We start from the raw sequence: 21,454 nt of genomic DNA, 5'->3' as shown, positions 1-21,454 counted from the left end.
CATTTGAAAGACATGCGTAAATGGGTGTGCTTCATTAAAGGTTGAATGTCGAGCTGGCACCTCGGCATTCATGAAAAGCTACTGCCAATCATTAGCGGACCGGAGTTCCGCTGTGGCACCCCTAACCAGGAAAAGCCGAAAGACAAACAACAACAAAAATAGTGTGATTCATCCAATAGTTTTGAAGTGCTTAAGAAACTAGTTATAGATGCTCCAATGCTCCAACTTGAATATGTTAGCTGTATTTCAATTAGATGTTACTTAGTGTGGTATAGGTGTTATGCTCTTATAATAGACAAGAAGTATGTAGATAAGAATATTTATAGAGACACAGAGGAGATATGATCATGTTGAAGATTAACTGTTATCAGTAGTGTATGTATATGGAAATTCCATGAATATGTTTATGATAAAGATGTTCAGATGAAAACAAGCCACATACCCTTGCAAAGCATATTTAAAAAGGTTATGTACAAGACCACATGTGATTGCAGAGGATGCTACCTGATCAACAGAATTGTGCTCTGAGACTCCTATATTGAGAAGGGCAAGGAAAATACATTTCCAGTACATTAAACAAAGCATATCTCCCTGCAAGCATAATGAATAGTTAGAAAAAAATAGACATTCTTTGCATAGTACTTTTCATACCAATGACAGAAGAAAAATAAAAGAATTTCAGAGGCATGCTGATAATAATTGAAAAATGTCATAAAGAAAGGTTGGACAGAATTAAAATCAACAGAAAAGAAAGAAATTCGGACTTACCTTTTCTTTCAAGGAAAAAGCACTTAGCATGATGCTCAAAGTTGATAAAATAATAACTTCCATTATGTGAGACAAAAAATTGTTTGAGAGGATACAAGAGTCACATTATGGAATAATAAAGTCCAGAATAGAGCAAGAGGTATGATGTTTTGTCCTATAATGTCAATTCAGGTAAAACAAGTAGTATAGAATTGTGCCAGTTGCAGTGCATTCTGCAATAAAAAGGAAGGAATGCTGGCATACCCAATACTGGACTCTCCACAGTGCCAAGAGGATTTTAGTTTGTGCCAGTATAAACATGCCATATTTCTCAGCTGTGTTTATTATTATTCCAAATTCCCCTGGAATAATCAAATTGATGAACACACCAAGTATAGATGTGCTTGGTGCATTAAAGTCTGTGTTCTCAAGACAGGAGATAACTTATTTTCCCATATGTTACAGTGATCCATAGTACAAAAGTCAGGAATTCAGAAAATTTGTGTGTGAATATGATCCAACAAATTTATATGCAGAGCACACTAACATCAGTCTAATTAACAAGTGGGTAGAACTTTGCAAATAGTGTGCAATTTTTATGAGATTACTACAGCAAATGTTATGATGTTTGCCATCTCACATTTTTTCCAGTACTAGAATACTCTGCTTTAGGGATTCTTCCTGAATATGAAATAGTTGGTAAAGAAAATGAATCAACATCCTGGGTAGTCCATTCAGAAGATTGTAAGCTGTTTAGTAGACACTATAAATGTCCACAGGATAAGTATATCAGTAAAAGGTACAAGAGAAAAAGCAACCATAACTTTCACAATGAGTCTTGTATTAAAAGGATGGGAAATGTAATAACTGTGATGGTTAACAGTTTCAGAGAGACTGCTGAAGTCCTGACTACTAAAGATGTTTTTCAGCAAAAAAGTGTTCCAGATTAGAAGTCCAATGTGGATGATCCCGTTTAAGTTCTTTCAGATGCGAGACCACTGTAGAAACAAGATAGATATATGGAATGTTCCGGGGTTAAAACTGTTAGAAAGACTGAAGAGTATCTTTTACTAAAATTTGTTTTGAATCCATACAGGAAATGTTGCATTTTATGTAAATAACCTGTGACTATGTTAGTGCATTTATCAGTGTGTGTAATGCATAGTGCCTCATACGTGTGCGTGTGTGTGTGTGTGTGTTTATATTTGTGTATACACATACACATATATGTGTGTGTGTGTATGTATGTATGTACATATGTGTATATATATATATATATATATACACACACACACACACACACACACACACACACACACACACACATATATAGCTGTAGATACAGATGTGTGTGTGTATATACAAATAGTTTCAGTTAATAAAAGTAGTCCTTTTCACTGGTTCTTGACCTTGAGGCTGCTTTCCTTGTGTGATCCTGTTAGAGTGGGGTCTTGGAATATGCCCTTATCCCACTGTTGTCCAATCGAAGAGTTGGTATATAATTAGCAGAAGTGGGGCTGGGACTAGCAGGGCTGCCCCCCTACGTTTTCTTAAATAATTCAGTCATTTTAAATTCACTCCGAAATGATCATTGTATTTTTCCTTCACTCTTTGAAACATTCAATGTCTGATGATACAGTTTCAATCATTTATAAAAATACACACATAGAAGATTTTACATATATATGTAAATATATGTGTATATGTATATATATATATATATATATATATATATATATATATATATATCCATACACAGATATATATATATATATATATATATATATATATATATATATATATATATATATATATATGTATACATACACACATATATATATGGGTCTACTTTGCATATACACAATACCAGATAACAGAAGTCAAAATAACCGAGATGGAAAAGCCGAATCTTCACATGCATAAACGTCCACATTGCCGAAATGTTTCCCAGGATAAGTAACCACTGGGACTAAAACATACATAGAACACACCACACGATCTACTACTAGCTCATGTGGGGCTACACCCCCCACACACCCCAATGTTGGGGTCTGCACCTGCCATACACCCCTTACTAAATATACCAACTCTAAGATCGGAATACAGTTGGGAAAAGGGTAAGTCTTCCCTTGTTGGCCCAGTGTGTAGATGTTAGTGTATGTGAAGATTCTGCTTTTTCATCTCAGTTATTTCATCTTTGGTTATCTGATATTTTGGGTATGTAATGTAGACCCATATATATATATATATATATATATATATATATATATATATATATATACACACATATATATATATATATATATATATATATATATATGCCTGTCTCTCTCAGATAGTTGAAATTGCTTTTGTTGACTGTGTGTTTCATCAAAAAGTTGAAATGTCAAATGGTGGAAATATCACTGCTCAGTATAGTGACATTTCATAGGTAAGATGTGGTTTGTTTGCATGCAGGTAAGTTGGATTTGTTTAATGCTGAAATCTGTAACTTTTGCATACTCTGAAAGTTTTAACTTTAGGGGTAGGAGAATCTGCATATGAGGGTTTGCAGGTTAGAGTTAAGATAATGGTTAGGTAAGGGGATAGAATTAGTGTTGTGTGCATGGTTATGTGAAGTGTGTATGTCGAAGTATCTTTTGTAGTGGTACTGCTGGGGAAAGGGTTTTTCATAAGGCAATTTGTAGGGCTCCGGATATGTAAAAGTTTTATATGTATTTTTGGAAAAGAAATAACAAATGCAAGATTTATTATTTCAGGCAATAAAGTGCAACAAACAATTCATTTGGCTTTGGATAATGATAACATCTGTTTTCAACACCAACCAGTTGTAGCCTATCTTACAAAATCTGTTGGCTTCCTGTTACCTGCTGATTTTCCTATCTTGAATCTATTATACTTGAAATCTTGATTAAAATGTCTATGCTTCTATTTCTTTAAAATAATAAAAAAAATAACATTCTTGAAATGTTTTAAAATCCTAGGTCATTATTCATCAGGATCTTAAGTGGTCTCAAATGAAATTTTCTTTAATTTTGTAACTTTTTGTTGTGATAATGAATACATTTCCTAAACAATTATTCCGCATTACTTCTTCATGTCTACCAATTCTGGTAAAAATCTTTAAACCTATTGATATTATGCTAATTAAATTAATATATCTCCCTATATCTATATCTATATCTGTATTTCTATCAATAGCTATAGGTTTATTATCAAAATAGTGAAATCCCTATTAGTGTTTAATGAAAATGCCAAAAATAAGGTTGTAAACTGTTTTGTGGAGTGATCAATTTGTCAAATATTTGGAAGCCTAAAATTGATATTTCGGCATTTCCTGAGATGTTCATCTTCCGCAAAAACAGCTGTTGAGAAATCATAAACATTTTTACTGTTTTGCAGGGGGCAAGCACCCCTGAACCCCCCACAGCCACTGCTAATTATATATTCTAACTTCGAGATCTCACTACAGTGAGGAAATGGATGCATTTCCTGATCCCCATTGTAGTGCGATCCAGTTGTAAACAGTGGTGCTAAAAACCATGAATGCAAGCTAGGAGTTGTTTCAGAGGCAGCGAGATTTCCACTTGCAATTTTAAACTTTTGCACCTTTACCCTCCACCTTGACTGATGTTCATATAAGTTTCAAACATTTGATAGTAAACCATATATATATATCTATATAATCTGTGTGTCTGTATATCTCAGTTAAGAATTTTTGCCCATATTTTAGACCAAGCAGGCAACTAAACATCCAAATTAAGTGCCATATGGGTTGCCTTCCACAGAAGGCTATTGTGAGATTATTATAAAATCTGTAATAAACTGAGAGAAAATTAACTCCCTTGCATCATAATTTTAGATCTGCAGTTAATTCCTTAAATCATATGTCTTTGGAATACATGGCTATAATTAACACTATGTGGAAGATGTTAAAAGTTCAAAATGTAGAATGCTCCTTGTTCAATGCTGTTAGTTGAAATGGCATTTGTTTTTAGATTGCCAGGAAGGCTGTAGTACTCCTAAACCTTTATCTAAGACAGACAGGAATGGGGTAGTTACTATGAATAATTGTATCCGATATAACAGAAACAAGATTATTTGACCCCAAAATGTCTAAAACATTTAAAATCCTCTGATGTTGCTACTCAAAACAGTGGCACTCTCAAGACTACTAAACACAAATAGAGCAAGTATCCATACCTTCCTACATTGGAGCAAGTCCCATTAACCCAAGAGCATATGTACACACCAACTCTGATTTCAGAAAAACTTGAGAGAAAAAGAGAAAGCAGTAAAACTTCAGCACTGACATTTTTGTGCTTTTTTTAGCCTAACCTCCATTACAAGACAACTGCAACCATACAACAGTGAAGTTCTGAACATCCTTCCACTCACTAGTAACAATCAAAAGGTTTTTCAGGATTATGATCAGGTCTCTAATCTTCAAGAACTTGTTATAAGGTACAAATATTAAGAAATTCATCTCGCCGTTGAAGTTCAAGACTGTTGACATCAAAGTCGAGAACATATAACTAGAGCTTTTTATGAGCTGAGAGACCTGCCATAATTTGTTGTAGTATGTGGATTTGCAGTTGCGTTCATGTACTACTAGACAAAGTATAAAACGTTTTATGTCTTTGAACGTTATGTAATGCTTAATCCTGCTATATACACACAGCAGGCAGAAAATGAGTGAAACTCTGACAAAGTAACAGCTTTGAAAGCAGCTGAATACATCAGTCTGCTTTTTTGTTTGGCATTGAGAAGTAATTTTACAGTTGTCGAAGGTGTCTTTCCTTGCCACCACTGCTCTGTTGACTACTGTGTATATTCTGGTATGACACTACAGCAAAACAGACAGCTAAAAGCCATTTTGTTTTGCACAGTTTTTATGTCAGAGAGGTGCCTAACATGCTGTTATTTCAGAAGGTAGTCAATGTGCTCGATTAAACATGTATACTTTGGTTTTGTTGGGCACCCAAAAGTGTATATCGTTCTTTGTGGGCACAGTATGACAGTGTTTTTCAAAAAATACAGCTTAGTGAAAGTCATCGTCTTTATCCATCTGCCTTACTTTAAAGAAATGTGACTATATGCAATGTATGATTTTCTGTAATGCTTATCTGATGCATTCAAAAAAGTATCCTACTTTCCAATTTTTACAGCTTCTTGACGTGTTTTATAGTGTATCTGTGGTGTTTTCTTCAAGTTGTATCTGTCCTTCCAAACCATTCTGTTGATTTTGCAGAAGGTGTTTAGATCCCTGAACCAAGTGTTTCTGGAGTCATTTGACTTGCTGATTTGCAGTAAAGCCATCAATATTGGGTCAGAGGATGCCTTGTATGGTAGACACAGATCTCCACTTCGCAGTCTGTAGGATGCTGAGTTTAGTGACAGGGCTTTGAGGCAGTCCATGTAGGGCATGTTGTTCAGTTCTTGTATTCTTTTAATAAGGTATCTAAATGGGTGTTCTAATTGTTGCATGTGTCTGGATAGATACATGACAAAGGGACATTATACTCAATGATTGGCCTAATAAGGGCTGAATGGCTCACTAGAAAGGGACAATGACATCCCTAGATCTAGACGCAATCCCTTTGTTTATAACCTGTACAATGTACAGATGTTTGTCAAACGTTAGATCACTGTCCACATAAATGCCCAACTCCCAAACAACTGGTTCAGCTCTTAGGGGCATTGTTGAGTCATGATTTTTTTTATTGTCTATCCTTTGTTCCTCCATTATATATTAGTTTGTTACTGTATATTTTTCTTTTTACAGGCTGTTCAAATAAGAGATATTTCACAAAAAAAAAAATTGTACCTTCAATAGCCTAAACAGAGTCAAACTGTAAAAATAAATTAAATTTTAAAATTAAAGTCTTCTACTTTTTATTTTTAGAACATGGATATCATGACAATAGAGGAAGAGGTAGAAACTCTTACATGTCTGCCAAAGAAAACTGCAAAAAAACGTGCTATGCTGAAAAAACTGAAAGAACAGCTTGCTGAGGTAAGCTTTACACTTTTAATTGTATGTCTTTTAAATGCATTAGCTTCTCCATTTACATATTCGTAGCTTAGCTGACAAAGGAGCTTTGAGTTGAACTAATTTTTGTGACTTCATTGGAAGGTAGTTGCAACCAAAGCTGTGTGTTTTTACTATTTAATTTTTTTATGCGGGCCCAGTACTTTATAACTATAACCAGTACTGTGGTGCCAGGAAATGGAGTTGTACAGTTGAACTGATGCTAAGATTATTCCAATTTAAATTCATAGTGTAAAATAAAGAAATAGCATTATTACAATATTTTTAATCTGTCATTGTGAATTTGGCATCTTTTCATGGACATTTCTCTTCACAGGCAGGTATGAATATTTAGTCAAGATGATTCAAAGTATGACTTCATGCATTGATTACACAAGGACAATTATCACCATATCTACCAGTTCTATGTCTTGACTGTCTGATCCTAATCACTAAGGCTGGTGCCTTGAGTCATCTGGCTTTATACAAGTGGAGTTTGGAACTTGGAAACAAAAATTCAACTCCTAAGGCCTCCGCTTTAGCGTTTCTGGACTGGTTGGCATCCCATGCATCTGCTGCTATACTGTATGAATGTAAGGCTCACTGTTCTCAATTGTTTTATAGTATAAAAGCCAACCAGTCATGTTTGACACTGCTGCCTTCTTCTAGGGATGAAGCTCCTATGCCACTTAAGCTCTTCCTTTTCACAAGGAGGGTTGTTTATTGAAAGGCTTGGAAAAGAGGGTTAGACTTTAAAGACATTAGCATTAAGAGCTAAGTAATTGCTTTCAAAATACACTTTTAGAACATATTCATACCAGTATAAATAAGATATCACAATCAAATGAAAATAATTATAATATACACGTATACAGAAAAAAAATGTAGGATTACATGCACACAAATGCTTCTATCACTTTGCAAAAGCAGTAAATGTCCTGAAAGCATCGACTGGAATGGTAATCAAAAGGCATGTTTCAGTGAGGTTAGAAAACTTACAGAATGTGACATCACATATGTCTGACATCAGTGTAGAGGGTAATGTGTTAGTTTGGGGAAAAAAAGCAATATTTCATCTGATTAAAACTTTGAAAAAAGCAAAATGCCAAATTATTGGTTATTTGAATATTTGGATCTCTTACAAATTCATGGATGCTGATCATGTAGCTGAGTCTCAAAGAGAAAAGGGAAGAAAAAATTTTTTTTTTTTTTTTTTTTGAAGGACAAGCCCTGCACCCAGCAGCTTCACCTTACTCTCTACCTACATCTCACAATACAACAATATGAATTCACACAGGAGAGAGAAAAGGAAAAATGTAATACCCCAAATGCATGCATTTTGCATTAATTTATGCAGATTTGTCTTTGTTTTCTTTTGAGTTTTTGGAACTCATTGATATATATCTCAAATATATTATTCATATTTTAAAAAAATACAGTATATTAATAATATAAAATATATTGTGTGTTGTGTGTGTGTATATGTGTGTGCGTGCAGAGGTGCAAAATGAGATATATATATATATATATATATATATATATATATATATATATATATATATATATATATATATATATACCCACAAACTGCCACATAGGTGGTAGTCCCCTACATACGGAAGATGTAATAAGGGATCTGGGGACCCAAGTAGATAGTAATCTCTCCTTTGATAATTACATTGCCAAAGTGGTTAGAAAATCCTTCTATGTGGCCCACCTAATCACAAAAGGGTTCGCATCCAGATCAAAAGAGGCCATTGTGCCCCTCTACTCATTACTCATTACTCATCAGAGCCATCATAGAGTACAATGCCCCATTTGGGATGTACCTTAAAAGACACCTGCAACAGTTGGAAAGACCACAGAAGTACCTCACCAAGAGGATCACTGGCCTCAGATGCCCTATGCAGCTTAACTGAAGAAACTCCAGCTGTACTCGGTTGCATGCCACCTACTCAAAGGTGATCTCTGCCTGACATACAAGGCCATGTCCAACCCAGAATTGATGGACATGCTCCACCTAAAGAAAACCATATCCCCTCGAGCTACATGCTCTAGGGATCTAAACCTCACCACAACAATAAATAGGACATGCTGGAGGGATAGATTCCTGTCTCTGAGACTTCCCATGCTTTGGAATAAGATTCCAATCTACATTAGGCAGAGCTTCTCGCTAACACTCTTCAAGAGAAACCTTGACAAGTGGATGGGAAACAGAAAGTTTACCCCGGGGATCACTTCAGTGGCTCTGCTGGACAGAGGCACAGGGAACTAATCTAAGGGGGCGGCAAAAGCCAACATATTCTGGCTAGGCTTGTAAATGCCTTCAGGCAGATAGCCTAGTACCTACCTGTGAACCTATATATATCAGTAGATAGTATAGCTCATTTAATCTAAAAAATATCTTATTTCACTGAAAATGTCACATATGCCAAGTATGTCTCTTGAGCACTCCCCCTTGTAGGAAGTCCCCCCCTACACACACACCACTAACTTAAATATACCATCTCCACAGTCCTATAACCACAGGAAAGAGACAGTACTCCTGACACACCAAATCACTTCTGACACACACACACACACACACACACACACACACACACACACACACACACACACACACACACACACACAATTCTGGAAAGGGGTATAATGACAGTGGGCATTAGCAAGGAACTAATAATGATTAATGCTAATTTGCATTATAATGTCTATCCTCCAAAACCAAATCAGCAGTCATTTTAAATCAGCTAACATAGTTTTCAATCAAATGTGATTCAGTCATTTGTGGTTTTAGATCAAATGAATTTTAGATGTAATGAACCTTAATCTATATATATATATATATATATATATATATATATATATATATATATATATATATATATATATGTATATATATATATATATATATATATATATATATATATATATATATGTGTGTGTGTATATATATATATATATATATATATATATATATATATATATATATATATATTTCTACTTCTACATTCTGAACTTTCAAAACATCAAATTTCTTATGGTCGAGACCATAAGATAAGATCATTGTTTTGAAAGTTCTAAATTTAAATAATAAAAAATAAATAAATAAAAACAAAAAAATCTTTTTTATATGTTTTTGCCGGGGGGGGGGTGAGCAAGCCCTCCTGCACCCCGTACACCCCCTGCTAATTAAGTATACCAACTCCGAGATCACACTACAGTGAGGAAAATGGTATACCATTCTGTGCTGTATGGTGATCTCCATTTATAGGGTTCAAACTTTCAAAACTGAAGAGGGAAGTTGTGGAGACTAGAGAGCCGAAGTTTCAGTTATCCTAGGTAAATCAAATTTGTCGAAAGGAATAGGCTCAGGTAAAGAGACGAATCTGGAAAGTTTTCATCATGGGATGGCCATTAAGTATGGTGGGATAAGTAACAGGGTAAAACATCATTACATACAACTGGGCTATTTTGAAAACTGTGGAGGAACTTTACAATCACTTAGGGGATAAACCCACTTTTGTTTGCAAGGACATTACAACATAAAGGAGGTGTTGGAAAAGGGTAAACAACTTTCAAGATTAGGTTCTACAAAATGTGGTAGATGCAGTTATTGCCAGTATATTGTTGACATGAAGGAGGTTACTTTGAACAATTACTGTCATACAAACATTACATTTAAGAGAGGTGACTGTAATTCAATGGGTCTGGTATACTTAGTACTCTGTCACCACATTTTTTTTTCTATGTGGGTAAAACAGAGAGGAACCTGGTCAAAAGTATTTATGAGCATTTATATGATATGAGAAAGGCCAATTTGAAAATGCTTTTTACATGCACTCTATAACGTGATGGTTATAACAAATTTTAGAAATTGTTCCACCAGATGCCAGAAGAGGTGCCTGGGAAAACAGATTGAAATACAGGGAACTCCTCTGGCAACTTAGTTAGATGCTATACTTAAACCAAGTCTCAATGACCATTTTTCAGTACAACCGGTGTTAAAAATGAGAGCGGCAAAATTATGATTAAATATTTCATATTCAATATTTTTAACTTTTGTTTGACAATTGTATAAATTTCGACTTTTACAGGATGAGTTTTTAATGTGGAATTTTTAAACATTCCTCTATTTATTTATTTTGTGCATTTGGTAATATATTTATACCAGGTAATTTTATACTGAGTCTATTCCTTAAAATTTTGGGATTGATTAATGAATTTGTTCAATGTTCTAATTATTCTTTAATTAATGTACTATATATGGAGAGAAGTAAGTCTGTTTAATTGTTCTGATGAGGTCCAAGTGGATGGACGAAAGCGCTTAATATTCTTTAAAGCAACAACAAATTTTTTTTTTTATTTTCCTGGTATTCGGTTTACTGCTTCGAGCTTTGAACTGCATTGAGCTTTTTTGTTTACTAAATGTATGATTACCAAGGTAGGGACTTCAGTGATCTTTCTGCTCATCATTTTTTTCCACTTGACCAAACACAAAAATGGTAATCATAGAAACTAGCCTATACTCTACCTTATCTTCCTGTGATTCTAACTGCCTTATCTTCCCACTTCACACTTTAATAATTCAAGTTATTCTGAGTGAGCTCTGTTGTGTTCTCCTATTGCATGCAAAAAAAAAGTTTCAGGTAGATAATTATCAATTAAAATATTTCACAGGATGCCTAAGCCACTGTCCTAGCCTGGGTCTGCTGTGCAGACTCAAGACAACTGTGTAATGATGCACCCACTGCTTCCTTGAAATAGCCATGCCTCACCATGACATATATTTTCCTAACAAAACTGGGTATCTGTCACAACAGCCATTTTCATGGCTTTCCCCACATATCACATAGCTGATTGAATGCAAGAGCAAGACCTTTGTTAGCCAAAGGGTTTGAGACAAAGAGCAGGATGGGAATGATCATTATGTGCAGAGAAATGAAAGCAAAACATCTGTGTAACTCACCTAAGACCAATGTACTCCTGTTAAATTTCTAATCATGAATATTTGTGAAAGAAAGTTACCAATTTAACAGTATGGCAGAGAAATGCTTGTTGGAGTTACAGATAGGCACAAAGTAATACCAGGCAAGTGAACATGAGGTGAATGTGTGTTGAGTGGAGGAAGGCAGAGGTGGTTAGAAAAATTAATCACTTGATGCTTAGTGACTACTCTAAATTACCTATGTGTATAATCCTTACTGTTGTTCTTGTAACCTAGGATATGGCTGGAAAAGATTTGTATGTATTCCTCCACTTACAAAGTTTAGCAAATAATTAAGTAAACTTTCAGAAGTCGATATAAATGGGGGTGGTCTATGAGCAATGCCATTCCTTAGCAGACGCCTGAGATTATTACTATTATTCTTGAAATTTCTGAGGAAGTTCAACAATTTTATGGAAACAAATTGACCTTAACAAGCTATGATGATTAACTATGTAAGGAACTCAAATCATTTAGAGCAAGTGCAGCAGATGACTGGAAGCCCATGAAGAAAGAAAGGATAATATGAGATTTCAATGTGTAATGGAAGTTGGAACTTGTTCATGTTCTTTTTGGTCCCCTGGTCTTCTTACAACCATTAAGAACAGCCCTACAGACATTTGTCCAGTATTTCCTGGCATCCAAGGACATTGGGCATGGGAGGTTAGAGCTGGAGACTGCGGTGAATCACAGTATGTTTCCAGGCTTCATGTTTCGTAAAGGTGTTTCTTAGCAGTATGATACGCTTGGTATTGCCTGCAGCATCTCCCAAAAACGGAAATGTGTCGACGGTCAAGTACTTCACTTACAAAGATATTTTATTTATTTATTTAAATTTTATTAATGAAAGTAGAGCACTGATCCTCCTAAACCATTGACAGGTTCAGCACAGTGGAAATGCAACAAAAAAAGACAATCATTAATCAACATTAGTTCAACAGTAGCAATGTAAGAGCAGGCAAGTAGAGAGGTACAAGTAAAGTGAGCACAATCAAAAGTAGATGTGATACAAGAAATCAACCAGTAAAATCAGTAATAAGAGTACCTGTATACTGTCATAACATCATATAGTGTAATGTTTCTGTTGAGAAAAAATACAAATAGAACAAAGTATATACAGTAGCTAAGATTATTGGGTATGGTTGTGAAGGAGAGAATGGCATGAGGTAAATGTGGAGAATTGAAAGGAAGGGGAGATGAAAGAAGGAAAAAAGAAGACGTGCAGTGAGGAGAGAGAAAGGTGCAGCTGTCTCTTATCCTGTTTTTTGAGATCTGGACAGTACTAAAGGAGTTTTGGGACAAGGTAAACTAGGGTACACACACCTGATGAAACATGTAGACATGTGGTTTCAGTGGCCCACCAAACAGGCTTCTTACAGTGTACCTAAGCAAGTTAGGCAGATGTTGAAAGAAGAGCTGCAGGAGCTGTTGGATCTGTGGTAATCCACAAGCCGCAGTAGGTTACATCTGGCTTAACGTGTCCTATGACAAAATATAAGCTAATAAATTAACAGTGTTTTATTTTTACCATGCAATAATAGTACATATTTCTGACACCTAATTTGAAATAGTCTTAGGTCCAGGAAATCAGCAAATGGAGGGAGTATTGGGTGGTAGGTGGGGTCCACCAAATTTGGCCCCACAACTGCTAAGGCCATCCCTATATAGCTTTGTCCTATGCACAAGTAACTGCAGTCCCAGTCTTTATATAATCAGCGTAGTCTGTTATCCAACAAAATTCTGCCATACTGTTATCATTGATGTAGAAGTTAAGAGAATGTGACCCAGGATTGAATTTTGAAGACCTAGATGCCGATTTAATATTACTTTCTATCATCTTTTATTTATCCTAACTAGTGTCCATTTATTTCTCCCTGTCTCTCTCTCTCTCACACTCTTTCTCTCTCTCTCTCTTTGGTATACATGTCTAATATTTTGTTGATAAGAAGGGAGTGATTTTTCTTTGACAAGGAAAAGAGCAATCATTTGTTGTTTGAGATCCTTATTTAGAGAGACTCATCTCAGAAACTAAGTAAACATGAAGTTAAAGAACTGCTTCTATTAAATGCATATTGCTAGACATTGAAATTACCTGTTTCAGAAAGTTTGGCTTCCGGTGCTTACACTATCAGGGGTTCCATAATGTTTTACCATACTGCTTAAAATAATAGATGTGTAACGCATTACTTTTATAGACAGGCCTTACCACTGCCATTTTCCAGTCTTTTTGTATATATCTTACGTGAAAGGATTTCCTGTAGCTGGGACATATGGATAAGGACTAACTTTATTCATACTTGCTTTAACTCTAATCTGCACTGTCATCCAATGTACAGATCTTATTAGCATTCATTTTATTAACTAAATTCATACATGTCTTCTCAGAAATCAAAATGTTTTATTTATTTTATTTGACTTTTGTTTACCAGGTTAACACCACTAGGGCAGTGCTGTCTTTTCAGAGGAAACCCAAGGAGGTATTTATACTGATTAGGACAAATTTGGTCAAGGGTATTGGGGAACTTTCCCTACTTTTCTTTATAAGTGCTTTGAGATCTGTTGTGTCCATCGTAGCTGTCATCAACTCAGGCAGGTTTGAACCACTGTTTAATGACTCAGAAGGATGGATGAAAATCAGAATTAATGCTGAACATATTGTCTTTCAATATTATGTCCACTGAAGTCTATCTAAATTCATTTCAAAGGTGTCTGTAAAGAGTTTCAGAATCTTGCCAGCGACCTAGCTATGTTTATCATTCTTGTTGAAAGGTGTAATTCTATCCTTCCTATTATCTGCCCTGACCATTCTAAAAAGGATTTTATTTCCATCTTGAGTGATTAAGCCTAGACCTAGCTCTGCCCTCTTTGTTGTCTAAAGGACCTTAGCCATTTCTTTATACAAATATCGTGCATCCTGTGTTATCTCTCACAACATTCTATGCATGTTTTACTTGCTTTTGCAGTTTACTTTTTGCTGTTTATCTTTTTCTTAAGTAACATGACACTTTTCTTTTATGGCCATTTTGTTTATTTTAACCACAAGCACATGGCTCATCTTTAGGAAGTGAAGCCTATTTCTTAGAATAGCCCTGCTTTCACTGTCCGTTAATGCCTGTAAAACTAATGACCAGTCCCAGTTTGCTTGTTCAGCGTAGTACGTAATCTAGTCTGCATTCTTCCATTCCTGATAAGATGTAAAGTAATCATATAAATGACTGAAACTGTAAGAGATTTGTTGTAATAATCGTGACGCAGAAGGCAATCATGGTGAGAACCACTGAGAGGTATGATTTTAAGTATAGAATGTTCCACATGTCTAGATATACAGTGACCACATCCAGTAAGGAATTTCCTCTGATATTACCTCTGACTGTTTGTCCAATATTTGGTCCAGTAAATCATCTTTTAATATAATGGACAAGTCTGTACTCGTTGTAGTATAAATCAACAGTTATAATGCAGATATCCATTTTAGTTTGATATAGAAAATGTCCCACAAGTTGTTGCATCTCATCTCCCTTTGCAGTAAGATATGTATAAATGTGCAGTAGTCTTAGTATACCCAAGGCAGAGGGTGGATCATGGTCAAATGGAGCCTGTATTTTATTGCTTGAGTATATTACCTTTACATCTCTGCTGTTATAAACTATTACTTGAGAAGCAGGTGTAATCAGAGATACGCCTATAATTATTTCATTGATTTAAAGATTTTTTTAATTTTATTCATATGATAACCTCTTTATATGGGTGAGGTGGGAGCACTGTCTGATTAAGTGACTTGCTCAGAATTTCACAGAAGGCAAATGAAAGATGAGGGAGTCAAACCCTAGTATAAAAGATGAAGCCTGTTAGTAACTCATACCCCAATCTTCTACGTTGTACTGCTAGACAGCTTACAGATAAATCTACTTTGAAATGTGTTGACAGGGCAGATGCATGTGTTTGCAAGGAATGAATGATTATTTTGCAGTTGTCTGTCTGTCATGTGACACTGTATTTTACTAACATTGTATTTTGCACATGGCTACAGTGAAACCTTATAGCAAAAAGTGCATTATATTTGTTTTTATAAAGGGTGACGTACGCTGGACATCTGTTTTCTGGGGCAGCATGACAATGTACTAGAATAAATAGCAGCTAACTACTTTGTTTTTTTTTCTCCCTTGTTCAGATTGTGAATAAAAGGTCGGCCATCTTGAAAAGTATGAATGAGTTGCTTCCTGCAGTTGAAGTGATGGAGGAGTGCATTAAAAAAATGGAGGACTTGGTTTCTTGTGGAGAAGAACATATAAACAGCATAACAAAACGAGAGCTCAGAAAAGAAGAAAAGGAACAATATTTACAGGTACAAACATGCTTATTTAGCACTTCTATTAAGGTCCACTTTTCTTTATAAGTGCATATTATTTAAAAATAAATAAGACTGCTGTAGACTGCAAGGCTCTAATAATGTAAAACAGTGTTGGTAGTTGTGCTTATGCCTTTCAAATGAGATGGACAGATACCTGTAAGGAAAAAAGAGTATTTACTACATGAAATATAAATTTGTTTAGAGCATGTATTTTTCTTCTGCTTCTCAGTAAGTTAGTTTATCCAGGTAAAGTATCATAAAACACAAGCAGCATAAGCTTGTCAGGTATTTATAGGTACATAACATTCTAACTACAAATCCAACAAACTTCCAGCTGAACTTATCTAGTCTAGATTCCATGAGGCTACACTACCAGTCAGGGCTGGCCTTATGCATAGGTGAACAAGGTGGCTGCCTAGGGAGCTGCGCTTGTAGAGGCACTCTTTTCCTATATGTTTATTTTGTAAAGCAAGGATTCTTTTCTCTAAAATTAAGGAATGAGTAAAGCACCCCTATCGAAAGAAAATACTCCGGCAGCACATCAGGTGCTCCAGGGGGGTGGTGCTTCAGTGGCATTCGTCACATTACGTTAAGCTTGAACTTCATGAAGACACAGGAGTGGAGACTTTGCAATGTTCAAATGTAGGCATGAAGCTGCCTGAAATTTATTTTTTTTCATGCAATGACTCGAAAAGTATGAATCTTTAATGTCTGTAATGGTATCAGAAAAAAAATTCAAAGAACAGAAGTCAAAATAACATAAATAAAATAAAATAAATAAATAATAATAAAAAAAACACTGCAGAAATCTGAGATGAGTGGAAGTGTTGGTGTTATTACTATTTCACAACAATGCTGGCAGTCATCATCTAGATATTTGGGCAATGCTTCTGGCTTTGTGATTTGTGCAGAGCAACTTGGAGTGGAATACTTTAACATGTGGCAACTTGTCTGTGTGGACTATGGAGGTGAAATGATATTACGTAGCCATCAGACTTCATATAGCAATAACCCACGCCTGGGTGTGGGTAATGCTGGATTTACCCACGGTTGGTGTGGTTTGGTCACGAGGGCGAAGCCCAAGTGGCCAAACCAAGACAACAGTGGTTAAATTCAGCATTACCCACACCCAGAAGTGGTTATTATTATCTAATGACATTATTTAAGAAATAAAATAATTACTTTTCTTAAATAATGGCATTGTATAATGTCTCCTTGCTGCCCTTCCACAGCTGTCTGGTATTCTGCGGCAGTTCTGATGTACTGCACATGCGTATGCTTACGCAGTACATCAGAGCTGTGGGCGGAAGCCATGGAGAAAGCAAGATCTCCGTTGCTTTTTGCAAACTGTCTCGCTATGTTAAACTCGTTTAACATAGCGAGACAGCTTTAAAAAAAGCAATGGAGAATCTCCGTTGCTTTTTTGAAAGCTGTCTCGCTATGTTAAACCCATTTAACATAGTGAGACAGTTTTGAAAAAAGCAACAAAGAAAGCAAGATCTCTGTTGCTTTTTACACACTGTCTCGCTATGTTAAAGGAGTTAATAATAATGACACAGCTTTTAAAAGCAACAGAGAATCTCCGCTTTTTTAGCTGTCTCGCTATGTTAAACCCATTTAACATAGCAAGACACCTTTAAAAAAAGCAATGGAGATAGGAAGATCTCCGTTACTTTTTTAAAGCTGTCTCGCTATGTTAAATGAGTTTAACATAGCGAGACAGTGTAAAAAAGAGTTATACTAATAGAAAAAGTCCGGGCGACTGTACCTTTTTCCATTACTATAACTCTGATTTACAACATGCACGCTGACCAATCAGCGTGCACGTTTTGGAATATTAATTGGGGGTCGTTGTATAATGGTTATTTTTGATGGGTGGTGTTAGGAATGGGTAGATTAATGTAACTGACAATCTTGTTTTTTACCCTGTTTAAGCAATCACTATGTATGGCTTTGCAGGACTAGTGTACTTTTTTGAGAAGTAAGATGGACTACTTAACTGGACACCTGATTTGTACAGACAAGAGTAGGCATAGTTGGTGTGGCTGTCTTCTGTGGAGAAAAATGGCTAGTTGCCTGCTTAGCTGCCTGCTGTTTGTTCATTTTGGCTTTGCAGGACTAAGGATTATCGAAACAGTGTGCAATATTTTATTGTATCACAACTGTTTGTGTGGACCAAAGGCAAAGTACATTACGCAGTCATCCGCTTTTATCACACTCAGACAACAGAATACCCAGACCCTCAGAAATTCTAGGGGGCTGTTGGCCAGCACAAACCAAGTCTGTATAAGTGGATTTTGATTTGGGATTAGTAATTGCCTCTGCCCTGAACCCAACCTAGTCTAAGTCCAGCCTTGCTCATAGGTGTACGTAAAAGGTCACTGTACTTGTGTGTGGGGCTGATGATGATGGTATTATTTCTTTTAACATTCTTCCCAAATCGCAGAGGTCATTTTATCTTGTGTTGGGCTGGGGCAGTCTGGTCTTTATTTCTGTAACTTTCCTCACAGACTTCAGAGGGGTGCACAGAAGATTATAATAGCTTGTATAGGAGTACTGCACTGATTCTAGAAGTTAAGTTGGAAACATTATTGCAATCATTATTTTTTTTTCATTTTCCTTACAATCAAACATCTTATACATGTACAGGTAGCTATCTTTTGGGTGAAAGCATGCTGCTTATATATGTCTTATAGCAAATATTTTAAGTTCTTTTTGTTTTTGTTTTTTTTTCAGTTTTGCCCTAGTCTGACATCAGAAGGGTTCACTGTCTTTTGGGGGTAGGGGGTGGGGAATTATGCTGTACATAAATATGACAGCAGCAGCTTGAAATATGACAACTGGTATTTCTACCTTAATTCCAATTTATCACCAGAAGGGGATGCACAGAGAGTGACTATGTATTTGAGGTGGGGGTAAGGGACAGGTTCTATTCTTGGATATGATATATGCATCCCCATAAATATTTCTCTTCCCCATTTATTGTGAACTGGTGTTTGATCAGGTTTGAGCAATAAAACTTGAATACAAATTATTTCTTCCTTGAGATAAAAAAGAAAGATTGAATTTCGTTTACGTCTGCAAGATTTGTGTTCATGCCATCACTGGATCAAACGTTGGAAAAAACAGTAGGCCTAACCATTTAAAGTCTTTTGAAAGGATCAAGGAAAAACAAAGATGAAACATAAGACTGAATTTCATTCCTTAATCATGGTTTTCTTTCAGACATCTGGAAACCTCATGGACCCATAACATAGTACAGTTATTCATAATGCAGTTATTACAGTGTAGTCTTGATCAGTTAGAATGTGTTGAAAGGATACAGACAAAAATAAAATTAAAGTTAAAAAGTAAGACTAAATTTCTTTCTCATGAAAAGGTTGTTGTTTAACAAATTCCAAAATGCACCTCAGAGCATCTAGAGCCCCCTTTGCTTTTGTGAGTCTTTCCCAGACCCCAAGTTAATGGTGTTGTTTCCTCCACAATTATCAGAGTAAATCTTCCTTAGATAGAACAGGTTGAACGAAAGAATGAATAACTGCATGAAAAAACTGAAAAGTCATTCAAATTGGAAGAAAAAGGTAAGAACTATCTGAGGAGGAGCAGCTGATCTGTGATATATAGCAATAAGTAGCCTTCTTTTTTTTTTTTTTTTTTTATTTATAGCAATTTTATTGTATACTGCATATTTGTACTGTATTTCATAGCTATTGGCTCACTTGTGATAAACATTTATGTAGTGTTTTCTGCCTAAAATAGTTTAGGTCGTAGCTGTAATATTGTCCATATTCCTGATTGTGTTTGTGATAAACATTTCTGCAGTGTGTTCTGCCTAAAATAGTTTAGGTAGTAGCTGTAATATTCTCCATATTCCTGATTGTGTTGTGGGCCTAGTTGTTAAAGGCTGTATTCTGAGCTCATTGTCCAGGCCATCTTCGTTAGCAAAGACCATCCCCCACTTCAGTGAGAGTTTAGTGTTTATGGTCATTGTCTAGTTGGGTTGCCAGGGTTACGGCTTGGAGAAAGTAGCTCATTGGTTCTTTTGGCCTTTTTTTAAAGTTGTTTCAGGTTTCAACTTTCTGTTAAGTAGTTAACTTGAGTTTTTCAGCCATTACACACAGAGCTATCTGAGGAGGAGCAACTGATCTGTGATATATAGCAATGAGTAGCTTTTTTTTTGTTTATTTGGAGTAGTTATTGCTTATTCTAGATATTTATAGCAATTTTATTGCATACTTGTACTGTATTTCATAGCTATTGGCTCACTTGTGATAAACATTTCCGTAGTGTTTTCTATTGGCATCTTGTCTTTATACCTACTGGCCTTGCAGTTGCCCGCCCCTACTCTAAACTTGATCTTGGATGCTCCTCCCAGTCTAGTGTCATTAGCTCATTCTACCTAATACAGAGAGAACATCTGAGAAGGCCAACCCTCTTAGTTTCTTTCCTTCTGTTCCTCCTTTCTCCCTTTCTTAAAAAACAAACAAAAAAAATGTCTGAATATCCTTGTGTTCGGACTGTGCTTCCCAAACATTTTGGGAATACAGAGCATATTTTAGTGCATTTATTAAAACTGTATTTGCCTTAATATTGCTACAACTCAAGTGCTCTAGGTTGCACTGCATCTGAATTGTTTTAGTGTGTTTTAGCTGCTTTTCTGTATATACATATATATATATATATTTATATATATGTATATATATATACTTTTTTGTATATGTAGACTAGCTACTTATTCTATTGTATTACTGCCTCTTAAATCGTTTTTCAGTTGTGCACTTGCCTTGCTTCATTTAAAAAGTTTTAAATTGCTAATTTTGTAGAGTTTTAATTGTATTTACTGTTTAGGGCAACACACTCAAGTGTGTTAGCGTTCTCTGTGTTTATTTAGTGTATTATTGCATTGTTTAGTCTGTTTTCACCAAAAATAAAATACTGTCTTGTTTGCTCATTTCCTGCCTTTCCTAGCTAGTATAATCCAGATTCTAGGCTTTGCTGGTTTCAGGACTTTATTTTCTGTGTTCAGAGCTATCCAGACTTTGCTGTGGTAGAGGGAAGTCCTACTGCTTACCAGTGGGAGTGTTAAGCATTGTGCTGCCTGTCTGACACTAGAGGAGTGGTTTCCAGCTCTGAAATTGTAATTGTAGCCATTTTGGGCTGATTTCTATCCCTTTTTACTTTCTGGCGTAAAAACACACGTGTTTGCGCATTTTTCATATCGTGCAGCACTGCGGGGCTACGGTTAAACTATTCCAGGTGCCAGAAAGTCTGCTCTTCAAATATTCCCTTAGAACTAGCTGGTTTCTCAGTAGTAGCACTAAAATCTGAACCCCTGTGA

The 21,454-nt window shown here is 35.7% G+C and overlaps 1 protein-coding gene across 1 annotated transcript in view; it reads left to right on the top strand.

Moving 5' to 3' along the window:
• SYNE2 (spectrin repeat containing nuclear envelope protein 2) overlaps positions 1-21,454 on the top strand; it is a 3,814,665-nt gene that overhangs the window by 683,624 nt on the left and 3,109,587 nt on the right. The window contains exons 11-12 of the mRNA XM_044073561.1: positions 6,653-6,763; positions 15,937-16,110. Of these exons, the coding sequence (XP_043929496.1) occupies positions 6,653-6,763; positions 15,937-16,110 (285 nt within the window). The remainder of the gene's footprint in view (positions 1-6,652; positions 6,764-15,936; positions 16,111-21,454) is intronic.

Source organism: Protopterus annectens, chromosome 6.part0 (assembly GCF_019279795.1).
Source record: "Protopterus annectens isolate FY-2018-M chromosome 6.part0, PAN1.0, whole genome shotgun sequence".
Taxonomy (NCBI): Eukaryota; Metazoa; Chordata; order Ceratodontiformes; family Protopteridae; genus Protopterus; species Protopterus annectens.
Note: the sequence above shows the minus strand (reverse complement) of the source record. Positions and strands in the feature narration are given on the sequence as shown.